Source organism: Dermacentor silvarum, chromosome 8 (assembly GCF_013339745.2).
Source record: "Dermacentor silvarum isolate Dsil-2018 chromosome 8, BIME_Dsil_1.4, whole genome shotgun sequence".
Classification (NCBI taxonomy): domain Eukaryota; kingdom Metazoa; phylum Arthropoda; class Arachnida; order Ixodida; family Ixodidae; genus Dermacentor; species Dermacentor silvarum.
Window position 1 is genome coordinate 26,626,726 of NC_051161.1, and position 12,988 is coordinate 26,639,713.

Here is a 12,988-nt window from a genome sequence, read left to right on the forward strand (position 1 = left end):
ATAAGGCCTTATGGTGAATCAAGGTGTCGCACAACATCAAATTCGAGTTCAAATGCGCATTGTTTTTCCTCATATTGTGAACGAAGCTGAAAAAGGCACTTCGCACATTACATTGACAGGATGCTGCGCCTAACGACAAAAGACCTCGAGATCGGCCCCAGTGGAACAAGGGGTTGCAGTTCTTTCTATCCTGCCTGTCCATCTCCATTGGACTGGGAAATGTGTGGCGATTCCCCACACTAGCCTACCAGAATGGAGGAGGTACGTACGCGAGACGAGTTTAGGCGGCTAAAATGAGTTGACGGTGGTGAAAAAGCGAGACTTGCGCGCAACACAATGAATTGAAAGAATAGAACCAAATACACAAATACAACAGAAACTTCAATTCCCGTGGACCGTGGCGTATGCGCAAAGCTCGCCAGAATCTCTCCCAACGCTGTCCACGTACATAGAATAAAATACCACGCGCTATGGTCAGCCGTAAGTTTGCGCTCATTTGTACGGTTCTATTCCTTCAGGCGTGTGTGATTCGCGCTATTTTAACATTTTAACGATGCACGAACGGCCCCATACGTCTACCGGCCTGTTGCTTTTCTTCGAAACAGACCTGTCATTGGTCGTAACTTTGCCAGTTTCTTCTACTTTTAGCATAGAACGTTGAGAGAGAGAGAGAGAGAAAGCTCTTTATGAAAGGGGCTCAGTGATTAGCCAGCGTATTCGCGCCTACATGCTACAGTAAACTCTCAGTTGTACGAAAGTCGGTTTAACGAATATTTCAGAATCACAAATTTTTGAATATCTCCGGCGATTTTCCTATGCATTTTATGCAAAAATCTTTCAGTTAAACTAATTTCTAAATAGCGAATATTTCAGTTGAACGAACAACATCCAGCTGGTGGCAGAGGTGTGTCACCAGCTATGTGCAGTGTGCAGACTATGTGCAGTGTGACAGTGAGCTCGTTACCTGTGCTGAACTGTCAGATCTGGAAATAGTTTCCAGTGTTCGTCCCGAAGAAGATGAGTGCCACGAGTAAGATGCAATGGCCGACGAACATTAAAATCCTGTAACTCTAGCGGAGGCTCTAGGATGCCTTGCAATGTTGCGAGACTTCGTGTCTCAGCAACAAGCTGGGCATAAAAACATAGATTCTCTGCACAGTTGTTTTACTTGCGCTTTAAAAGCACCAGTGCAAATGAAAATTATATATATATATATATATATATATATATATATATATATATATATATATATATATATAAAATTTTCATTTGCACTGGTGCCATTTTCCCATCCACTTCTTATGATTGTTGGCTTCTTGTGATGTGATAATAAAACTCGGGCCCCTCGGTTCCCTTTCTTCTCGTTCATTACATAACGAGGGCTCGAATCGGGCAACATTGATGCCTTCAGGTAGCATATGTGGGTTTATTGATCAATTGCCATCACCCAAAAAGATCACCTGCTCCTGACGGCTGCGACAGAAAGGATGTTCCACATCCGCCCCTAGGTTTGTGAGTGGTGGCGCTGGCTAACACTCCCAGGGTTAGCTCTAGTTGTAAAACATAAATACCCCAGAAAGTGGATGGGAAAACGGCTCCGCGGTAGCTCAATGGTAAGAGCATTGCACGCATAATGCGAAGACGTGGGTTCGTTCCCCACCTGCGGACAGTTGTTTTTTCATCCGTTTTCATTTCCATTAATTTATCATTTCTTTATTTCAATTAGTAAGTACAAGCACGGCCGCTGGATAAAAAAAAGGTGCTTTTTTTTATCCAGCGGCCGTGGTACAAGTAGTTGCCCCTATGTTGTCCTTGGTGTCATTGTTTGTTGGCTTCTTATGATATTACGCTCCATAAACGATAACTCCATAAATTGCATTTCGCACTTTTGACTCGATGCCTGCTATGCCCTTATGCTGCTACATATTCTAGTGAATAATCAGTTTATTGAACTTTCAGTTAAGGGAACTATTTCCTTGGGTCCCTTAAAGTTCACTCAAGGGAGAGTTCACTATACTCTGCAGGGAAGAAAACGTTCATCATAATATGTTTTCAGCGGATCATTTATCATTTGCGACGGACAACGTACGAAGCACACGTGAGAATCTGGAGGCACGGATAATGTATTCTTTTCTTTTTTTCGCATTCGTTATTCCAATAAGCTATGATGTGCAGAGTTTGCTCACTGATGTAGCAATATAACACGAAACGAAGATCTAGTATACTGCTTTCGCGTTGCTAAGTGCCTATCTAATACCTAAATTCATTTCCTTGGGTTCTCGCGCTCTCTCATGCACTACGGCAATGATTTCGTCAGAAATAGATAAGTGACTATTTTCCCAGTATTTGACTCTCATTTTCGAGAGTTATCATACTCCCAGATAACGTACGTTCAGTCAGCATCTGCATCATGCCACTGTAGCCTCTGCAGCGGCATTGTCATCAGCCGCACCGTGGACGAAGAGGAAGTCAATCACGTCCGGGACACCACAAATGTGGAGGTCGTCGTGAATGCGACCGCGGCGACACTTATTAAGAGCGCAGATGTGAGGATGCGTGGAGGGGCAACGGCTGCGGCCAGCCAGGTGATGGTCGAACGACCACTCGCGATGGCCGTTTGCGTGTTTGTCTTCCTCTTCTTCGGCGGTGCGGCTGATGATGATGCCGCTACATGGGGTGAACGTACCTCATGGAAGAATATGCGAATTCTAAAAAAAAAAAATGGAGTTCTACGTGGGACACGCAGTTCACCCGCAGTAATATTTGTTAGTGCTACCAGTTGCCTCCCTACTTTGCATGCTGAATCGTTTGTCCCTAGAACAAGTTCAGAATGGAACCACCTACCCGCCTCCGTCGCCTCAATGCTTTCAAGACAGCCGTTGCCCATGAATATTAAATGCGTAAGCATTATTACGCCTGCACAACGAGGAAGCCTCCCCGCCCGTCGCGTAGGACGAATCGCTAGAAAGTAATTAATGTGTAAAAAATAAATTCGAAAGGAATAACGTTGACGGTGGTGAATTTTGAACCTACGAACCCGCGCTCAGATAGCCCAGTGTCTTACCCACTGTGGTAAACCTGCACTTTTTTGTTCTTTATTACATGAAAAACAAAACTGAAAATATATTACAGAGCGAACGTCGCTATACACATACAAAACTTGGGCAAACACGCACATGCGTCCAAAGAGTGCGTCCAGTCAGGCGGAGCTTCTCGGCTTTTTGGGCTAAGAGCAAAGTGAAAAATGGCTAAACACCCATGCTTGCAGAATGTGAATATATCTGAACCACATGAATGTGTTGTACCGGGGGTGTTTTGTCAAAAAAGAGCAGTTTCTATGAAAGATAGATTTGGTGATGGTGGAGTAAAAGCCATCTCTAAGACCACATGTAGAGCCGCCTTGGAGCATTGTAGACATCAGGAAAATTCCGATTTGCGAAAATTGAATGCCAAACACGCCACATCCCCGATGCATTTCGGTGGTCGCGTGATGCGCCTTCCATTGGGGCGTTCAACGACCGAAATGCAACCGATCTTTGAGAGCTCATGCGCTTCGCGTCGCGCAATACAGATAAGCAGTCAATGAGTTAATAAAGATGACAAGGAGTGATGAAGGGTTATATGGGTCTCTTCACGGTTAATAATGGTTCGGCGCGGATGGATAAGGTGCGAAAGAGCGATAAGGGTTTAAAATGGTCGGATAAATTCTGATAAAATTGATAAGGACCGATAAGAGTTGATAAGGGTGGGATCATGACAAATAAGGTTGATAAGAACAGATCAAGATTCATAAGGATCGTATCGATTGGGATATGTTTGATAAGGGTCGTATGCAGTTCGATAAGGTCGATAACGACCGATGAGGGTTGATAAGTGTTTATACTGGTCGGATCAAATTTGATAAGCTTGATAATGCCACTGGGCTGCGCCGACATGAGCGATTGGCACAATGCTTACGCATACTTAGACAACTCCAGGGGAGTTTCGGCGTGAATTTTTCCTGTAGTGGCATACCGCATCGATAGCAAGAGCCTTCTTTGTAACAATGCTCCATTGTAACATTATTTCATTTTTACTAATGTTGTTTAGCGTAATCTACCTACTCCTCTCTTTAATGCTTCGGCCTTGAAAATAAATAAATAAATAAATAAATAAATAAATAAATAAATAAATAAATAAATAAATAAATAAATAAATAAATAAATAAATAAATAAATAAATAAATAAATAAATAAATAAATAAATAAATAAATAAGTACTCGTTGTTATTGGAGTGTGCCTTTCCCATGTATGTTTTATATCTAGAAAATTTCTCTGTCATTCCAGGGGCGTTTCTCATACCGTACTTCATTCTTCTGTTCATTGTTGGCAAGCCGGTGTACTTTCTGGAGCTCGCCATTGGTCAGTTTTCCGGAAGAGGCGTGGTCCAAACGTGGGAGTGCGTGCCAGGTTTTAAAGGTATGCACTTCCCCACTCCAGAAACGCCGCCATAGAAAACCCAATAAGGGATTCGCCTTTAAACAGCGGAGCTGTTTAAGCCGGCTGTAATGTGTGCCGCCTGCCACTGCGTTGCCTAGCAACCACCTCGCGGAGCGTCGCGCGCTATGCTCGGGAGAGAGAAAGAGAAAATGAGAGCGAGAGTGCGCGCTTCGTGCACTATGCTCGGGAGAGAGAAAGAAAATGAGAGCAAGAGAGAGAGAGAGAGAGAAACAAATTGTAGCAGCACCAACGAGGCAAAGCGCAGAGGAGCTGCCGGCGCCATCCGCGCTCCTCCGTTTCCTCAATCCTACCTCCGTCCCCCACTACCCCACCCCAGGAGCGATGGGAGACCTTGCGGTCGAGCCCCGCCCTGTCGATCCAGCTCGCTCTGGCGGCTAGGGGCCAGGAATTCCTGGCCGTATATGGGTCCCGAAACCAGGGAACCACCCCGTCCGACGTCTGAGAAGACGCCGTCATTTGAGCTCAATAAATGTTTTCTCTCTCTCTCTCTCTGTTTCCCCGCATTAGCGCCGAACGCTCGCAGTGTCCGTGACTAAAGCAGGCGCCTCTGGCGGCGGCTTGGCCGGCCGAGCTGCGCGCTACTGCGCATGCGCGGTGACGTCATCTCGGCGTGTCGTCTGCTGCGCGCCGCCCGTACACTGTGCATTGCTTTCGTCCCACTTCCCCTACGTGTGCTCGGACTGCAAGTGCTTCGCGAGGCGTTCCCCGATGCCGCCACGGACCACGAGGAAATGCTTCTACACTTTGTATAACTTAGCATCACTTCGTATAGCCAGGACCAGCTAGGAACCGATCAGGTCCGCTGTGTCTTTAGCCTTGCGCCACTAGTGCAAGCTACCCCGATTTCTTTGTCTTGTTACTTCTTTATAGCGCCACAATGTAAGCCACTTTCTCCTATCCTTACAATAGTCGTGTTTATTTACTTTAGAGCCCATCCACGCGCACCAGTGTAATCTTCGAGCTGGAACGCCTGTCAGCAGCATTTCGTTATATGCCGTAAAACACTTTTTTTGTGCGCTCTTATTTTACGTGAATTTCGCTATTGGTGCATGTCGTGAAATATAAGGACGAGCTACATTTCCAGGAAACAAATATAGACACTGTGCCGAAAACTGAAAATATATTTTCCTTGGCATTTTCTACTGGCTCTACCCCCTGGAACGTGGCGCATTCGATTTACTTTGCGGCTCCAGCTAGCGCTATGCCAGTCCTCTCAAATGCTCAGGCCCGGATAATCTCCACCTTCGCCCAGAGGTGGTGCCCCGGTTCGATGAGGCAGCAAGCCTATGCATCCCTCGGTCGTAAAGTGATGCAGGAGAAGTCATGCATCGAGAATACGGGCCATTGAAGTGCCACGTAGACCCCTGAATGGACTGCAGCATTTCTAAAAATTAGAAATGGGAAAAACGAAAACAAAAACGCGAATAAGCCTTTGGGGCCCAAGTGAGCCGTGCGGCGCAAGCCCAAAATCGTGTAGTAGGCGCGAATATCCCCAAAGTCCCCAATTCGCGAAAGATAGGGGTCGTGAAATAAGACGGTTTTACATCAGTATAATGTATTTCGCGACATTTCTTGCTCTTACTGAGGGAGAGAGGCGTGTGCCAGAAAAGATAGTTCGTATAGCATTGACTCAGCTCATCGCAGTTGCATTTATATAGTCCCGGTAAAACCACAGCTGTACGAGGGTTCCTAGCTCGGATTGTTGGTTTCAATTCATCGATGACTTTTAGTGCTGTCAAGCCTGTCAAGCCGTGTTTAGCATCAAGTATGCCTTGATGCTAAACTTTTGCGTGGCGGCCGGGCTAATCACTTACAGGTAGCGTTGTGCCCTTTGTGTCGATCCTCTGCTTTATATTACTGTGTTGCTTCCAATAAAGAATCAGTTGATAGCCAGCGCATTGTCCTGTCCGCTTTTCACACGTCCCATCGTCTTCGTTGTTTCGCCATAATGTACAAAAGTTACTCGCTTTTATGAAGCTGAGTAATGTATAAAATTCATACCAGCAGATGGTATGACAAAGTATGACAAAGTATGACACAGTGACAAAGTTTTTAACATTTTTTTTAAAAGTTGACAAAGCGTATATATCGAGCCTTTCGGGAAGAGCCCACTGTGCACATTTAAGTTAACAATAATGTCAGTGATTGTTGGCGGGTCCACTCTCGCAGGTATAAGCGTCGCTCAGTTCGTGACCAGCTTCTACATCCTGGTCGCTTACAACTACATCATGGCCCTCTGCCTGTTCTACTTGTTCGCGTCCATGCAAAGCCCTCTTCCTTGGACCCACTGCGACCCTCAATGGAGCGACGAAAACTGCTTCCACAACTTGGTAAGTATTTACTCGCAAAAAAAAAAAAAAACTCGCAAAAAAAAAAAGAAACTATGGTCGGCAATCAGTCTGGCAAGATAGCTTCTTTTGTGAGCTGTGTCTCGTTTCTGTAGATAAGGTTTCAGGTTTTGACAAGTTTCTGCCACCATGCCTTGTTATTTGGCTATTCCTCTTTCAGCGCACAGCCGCAGGGCTTTGAAGTTTTAATGATTATTTGCAAAGTTTTCTTTCCCTAAGGGTGCGCATGGTGCGTAAGCGCTGCAAGGCAATCCACTAAGTTTAAAAGGCTGAGGTCGGACTTTAAACGCCCAGTCTCGGCGATCTCAGAAAGAACGAAGTTCCATTTTCTTTTCTTTTGTGCGCAGCTCCTAGGCGCCCTTTCCTGGGTTGAGCGTCGATGTACCTCGGCGTAACCGCACGAACGCGCTCGTGCCACTGCTCGCGCGTTCATCGTCGTCGTCGTCTTCTTCCACAGCTGGTTACAATGCCGCTCATCATGCCAGCTTTCCCATACTGCCCCTCGCGCGCGTGCCACTGCTCGCGCGTTCGTCGTCGTCTTACAGCTGGCTCCGATGCCGCCTCCGATACCGCGAAGCCGCTGACGCCACTGGCTCACTGCCAGTCGGTGCAGTGATTTCGGTCTCAAATTCTTTGCCTCAATATATCGCCAAATGAAAACACGCATTCAGCGGCGCTCAAATTTCGCATTAAAGAGTATCGTAATCGTCGGCCATTTCTTTCTTATTGATGTTGCGTCCTTCACGTTATTCAAGGTGACCTCAGCTGACGAGTTTCAGTATGTAATAGCCTTGCACTTTTTTCTCTTTCTTTCACAGTAGGAGAAATAACCGGAGGCATGAACAAAGGTTCTCTTAAGGTCCAACCACAAGGACCAATTTGCCGACAGATTTTCGCCGTCGGCGCGGGCCGGCGTCACGCGGCGGTGGTCGACGTCTGTCGGTTTCATGGTTTTGCGAGCCACTTCGGGCGTCTTCGCTGTGGGTCGTGGTCTGCATAGGCAGACTTTGGCGCCGAGCGAACGTCGCCCTCCCCCCCCCCCCCCCCCCCCGACCGCCAGCGTAGCATTGATCTTGGCCACGCCGGCCGACGCCGCCTGACGCCGAAAATCCAATGGAAACGTGTTTCTTGTGGTTGGATCCAAATAGCTTGACCTGCCGATTTTCCAACGTTGCATCAAGTTCTGGCGCTGCTTGGTGCCGTGCTCTTTGAAAAGGACAAGTCGCACGAATCTTCGAGCAATGATAAATGACGTCTACTTTGCTGTTTCGCTAGCAATATATTTTTCCCTGATTTATTTTGACGCAGCTAGCTATTTTTTCCTGTTTTATTTAGACGTAGCTAGCTACCCTCGTCAATATCCTTAAGTGCTTTACTTTTGTGTCCATTTGTCTTAACAAAACAGTTGAACACAACCGCCAACATCACGGAGAACGCCACCTCCTCGTCAGAACAGTTCTTCAGGTAAGATAAACGAAGATAATAGCAAATCAAACATTGACAACATGAGTTTTTCGTCTTATTAAATGCGAGTAGAAGATAACCACCGAAGGCAAGAAAGTGTCCTTGTTAATGTTCAAAACAAGCTTGATTCAAGTTTCCCTGCGGCAGAGAAAATCACAGCAGATGATTCTGTCTGGCCCTCGCCGTACACCGTGATCATTATCTCGGCCGATAACACAGACCGTTTGTTTTAAAACGAGTAGCGTTTTTCAGCTCTTTCGTCCCTTTTTGGGATGATCGGTGGTTGATGGTGGTGGGACTCTCATCGGCTGATATAAAGGCGCTAGTTCAATTGGCACGTGGTTTCGAGTAACGAAGTTGTGGAGGGCGGTCATCGCCGAATGCCAACCTTCGAGAGGCACTTGCTGTCGCTCGAAAGCTTTGGGACGTCTGAAGGCTTAGATGCTGTGGTGGAGCACTTCAGAAGGACAGCCCTCCTCTCCTCCCGGCGCCCTTTTTCCCAGTGGCGGCTGCGGGAGAGGCCTCCGGCTGCAGCGGAGGAGGATGGCTGTCGCCTTCCACGTGGGTACTTGCGTTGCTGGAGGCAGCGCACACAAGACGAATCAAATTATATTAATGCGATAGCTTTAAGGTCCCCGTTCGCAGAAAATCCGGCATTGACCGTGAGCGAAAATTTTCCACCAGTCACAGAGCGGCGCGCATCGCTCGGTTCCTTGCAACACCACCAGATGGCGCTCGCCTCCGCGCATCTGCGGCAGCGGCGGCGCCGTCCGTGCGGGGGAAATAAAAAAACAGTAAGCTCGCTTTCGTGCATATCGTTCACCGCAAGTGTTTCCCGGTAAAGACTACGGTTGCGTAAGCTGCAGTTACCGGGAAGCGTGAGAAGCAGTCAGGGACCTTTGAATGCTATCGCGTTCCACTCTTAAAGGCGAAGCTTAAGCGTCTCTCCAAGTTTTTTATAGTCACCTATATTACCGCTGTTGGTGCTGTTGTTATGTTCGCTGCGGGATTAAGCAATGAAACAACCAGGGCTGCCCAATTTGGTACGGACACTCAATGCGAGTCCGCGCCTCCGCCGTTCTGCCTCTGTACCGACGACGCATGCGCAGGCCGTGCATGCGCCGTTATGTGCTGTGGAAGCAAGGGCGACAAGTTCAAGTGTTAAGGTTGACGCGTTAGGGTAAGCCTCTATACTCTGTTTCATGTTTCATGCATAGCAGCCAACGCTGCCGAGGCTGGGGTAACTGTTCACTTTCAGTGTTGATGTTTAGACCAAAATTCTGCTTTCTATAGTTTCGAGAATATAACTTTCTTAAGTCCGACAAACTTTATCCAAATCGGTCGAGTGGGTGTCTCACAAAAAACCCTTGTGTGTTTTACATGTATTTTGAATAGGGAACTTGAAGTTCGCCCCGAGCATAAGCTTCGTCTTAAATCTTGAAGTTTAAGACGAGAGCGCCCGCGTCTGGTCAAAGCAATCGCATTTGGAAAAAAAAAAAACTGACGAGTTTCATTTTTTACAGAAAATTTTCTATTCCCTCCTTTCTTGTTCACGAAGGAAATACGCGTTGAAAGACTCCGGAGAATTCAAGCTTCCCACGGCCTTCGACTGGAGAATGGCACTGTGTCTGTTGCTCTCGTGGCTTGTGCAAGCAGTGTCCACTATCAAGGGTGTTCACTCAATTGGCAAGGTACGTGTATGCCTCACGGAACAACGCTACAAAACATTGGCTTGTCTTGCCTTGCATCACCAAGGCGCTTATGCAGCTGGTTTTTTGAACGAATCATCCACGTGTAGGACACTGATAAAATAAAATAAAATAAATAATAATATAAAATAGATAGAAATAAAATAAAATAGAAGCTGTGGTGCATCAAACGATCTGGTGGTTCTTAGGCTGCAAATATTGAATTTACTGAGCTATAGGCATGCAAGTTCCGATATTTCGTCAGTCTTAGAAGAAAGAGCCTGCATACGTGGGCTCTTGTGCGTAAACATGTGGACGAATGACTACGGAATGAAGCGTGTGGCACCGAACGTGTTAATCAAAGTGCCAGAAAATGTGCTGAATGTACAGTGAACCACAAAATATTACGGACCATGAAATCTGAGAAAAAGCTGAATGTCTCCGCACCCTCACAACGCAGCCTGGTATTTGCATTTCGGGTCGCGAGTATAGAATATGTTAACAACACTGTCGTATAGAGTCTTATTGGCTGCCGCCGCAGGCTGCTCGGGAATTGAACGTTTTCTGAGATCCCGTCGCCCGTAAACGTTTGTGGTTGACCGTACACGTTCCGGTCATTTTAAATATCTTGTATTTAAATGTGCGGCCTGAGCTCTATATGTGTCTTAAATAATGTGGGTATTAGTAAAGGTTAGGTGTAGCAGCAGCAATAAAGTGAAGTCTAATATTGTACTTATGCTTCTTGTGTATGCAAGCCTTCAAAAACCCCACAGAAAAAGCCCGTGAAGATGTAATGCCGCCAACTGACCGGCGAAATGTGCATATCTTGAAACTAAACATTTAGGTGCTTGCTCATGGTGTGGAGGGGAATATCTCGTAGTGGTGTCAACGTAACTGTATCTCTCAAGGAGAATATCTCAACTTTTTTTCGTTTTTTTTTGCTGCTGAAGGGGGGAGGAGAGAGAGAAAAAAAAGCACTTAATTGGAAAGTAAGGTTGCAGTAGTGTAAAAGCTCTCAGTTCAGGGCCTCATTGGCGGAGTTCTTCAGCGCTTCTTCAATGAAGTCTGCCACGTACCGTTGGTCGTTGAGACCATTGGTTCAGTAGTTTTACGCAACAGTGCTTGTTCCTTGCATTGATTTTAAGGCTTTGTATGTTGTATGAGAATATCCGGTGTTCCTACGTGCCAATTTGGATCAGAATTCGCTCTACGTACTATCGCTGAAATAGAAAGCACGGTAGCTTCTACGGAAGCTCTGTGGCTGTTGAATCCCGGTTGCAAATCTTAAGGCGTGCATGTGCATGTACGAAGTAGTTCACATTCTTAAAAATCAAGCAGTCGAATACGCAAAGCGAGAAATACGCGAGTGGCGCAGCCAGTCATGCGCATTGCACACTGACATATGCTGTAAATCTACGGCCTTTGGTTGGCTTTAACACGCGAAAGGATCTTGTCGCAGATGTTCGAGATTTACTGGAACGTATTATTTGATTTGATTCCTCGCGGACAATGTGCGCGCACGCCTGTATCGTTCCGTTCAGCCGGATTGTATAATATTTGGCCGTCTCTGTGCAGTGAGACGTGGCTCCATTATCTGCGTATACAACTACACGCTGTATCTCCACCGTTAAGAGTGACCTTGTCTCATCTCCCAGGTTGCGTACGTGACATCGACGTTCCCGTACGTGGTGCTTCTCACGCTTCTGGTTGTCACGCTGCTCCAGGAAGGAGCTGCAAACGGCCTCGCCGCCCTTTTTGTACCCCAGTGGAGCAAGATACTCGAAATACAAGTAAGCAAGCCACGATAAAATAACGCCACATACGACCAGGAAAATTTCAATGACATGGATGCTAAAAATTGACATTGTTGTGGTCGTGGCCACGCGCCTGCACCCAGTGGACGGAGATGTTGTTTTACCCGTTAAGAATTGCGAATTCGATCAATCTGTTCATAAATACGCAATGTGTTTGTCACTTCTTTTTGAGATGCCTAACTGCGTTCAGGCTGTCAGTATAGGTGTGGGCTTGGTGGGCGTCAAGCAAGTTGACACAAGAATGACCTCGCTAACTGTTAATGCTCAATCTTTCTCACCGCCTGAAACTCGTTTGATTTCCACTCCCCCTGACCCCCACCCTGTTCTCATTGCCCGAAAAGTTATCCTTAGGCTCCCTTCCCCATAATCGGTCTCGAGTGCGCTGTAAGATAATGTACACCCTTAAAAGTGAAAAGCTCCCGCTCTTACACCCAAGAAAGTGAGTTATACACAGATTTACACCGTTATTGAATAAGGGTGAATTAGGGTGTCATTGGTGAATAAGGGTGTAAATGTGTCTACAGCTCCCACTCTTACACCCAGGAGTGGGAATTAGAATTACACACTTATTGTATAAAGGTGGATTAGAGTGTAATTAGTGAATAAGGGTGTAAATATGTGTATAGCTCCTCTCTTACACCCTTCTGGGTGTACGAGTCAGTTACAGACACATTTACACCCTTATTCACTTTTAAGGGAGTAAATTTTTTTCCAGTGTGGAGGAAGTCTCTCTCCGGAGATGTTGGGCCGGAGCGGTGTTTATACACCAGCCATCACTTGCACATATAGCTTCAACCATATGAAGACAGTGTCCAGTATTCAAAGTGCTCCGTCCCTGCGTCTGTAGCGGATGTCCGTCACCAACGTTAGACGCGCTTTGGGTCAAGGACACTCCGCGAAACGTATTTAAGGATGTGAAGTCAAGCACTGACCCACCGGAAGACTATGAGCGACGGCTGACGGACAACACATCTAATAAGTCGCTGTTGCATTATCTGTATGAAACGGTCCTCCGCGTAATTTAATTCCCACATTATGCCGCGTTGCAACTCAAGCGAATAATAATAATAATAATAAATATGTTATAAGGCCTAACTTTACATAGCAGTTTATACGCTCTGGAAATAAATTTAACTACTGCAAGCAAAGATTCTGCACATATACATCATGGAGC

The 12,988-nt window shown here is 46.3% G+C and overlaps 1 protein-coding gene across 5 annotated transcripts in view; it reads left to right on the forward strand.

Moving 5' to 3' along the window:
• Window positions 1–12,988, forward strand: part of LOC119462013 (sodium-dependent nutrient amino acid transporter 1-like) — a 34,759-nt gene that overhangs the window by 12,237 nt on the left and 9,534 nt on the right. For 3 of the 5 annotated variants that reach the window (XR_007468306.1, XM_049672209.1, XM_049672208.1), the window contains exons 2-7: window positions 120–261; window positions 4,327–4,458; window positions 6,670–6,830; window positions 8,254–8,312; window positions 9,871–10,003; window positions 11,656–11,790. Coding sequence is in view for 4 of the 5 variants with exons in the window: in XM_049672209.1 (XP_049528166.1) it covers window positions 120–261; window positions 4,327–4,458; window positions 6,670–6,830; window positions 8,254–8,312; window positions 9,871–10,003; window positions 11,656–11,790 (762 nt within the window). In the remaining variant the exon portion in view is untranslated. The remainder of the gene's footprint in view (window positions 1–119; window positions 262–4,326; window positions 4,459–6,669; window positions 6,831–8,253; window positions 8,313–9,870; window positions 10,004–11,655; window positions 11,791–12,988) is intronic. The other 2 variants (XM_049672210.1, XM_049672211.1) reach the window with 2 other exon arrangements.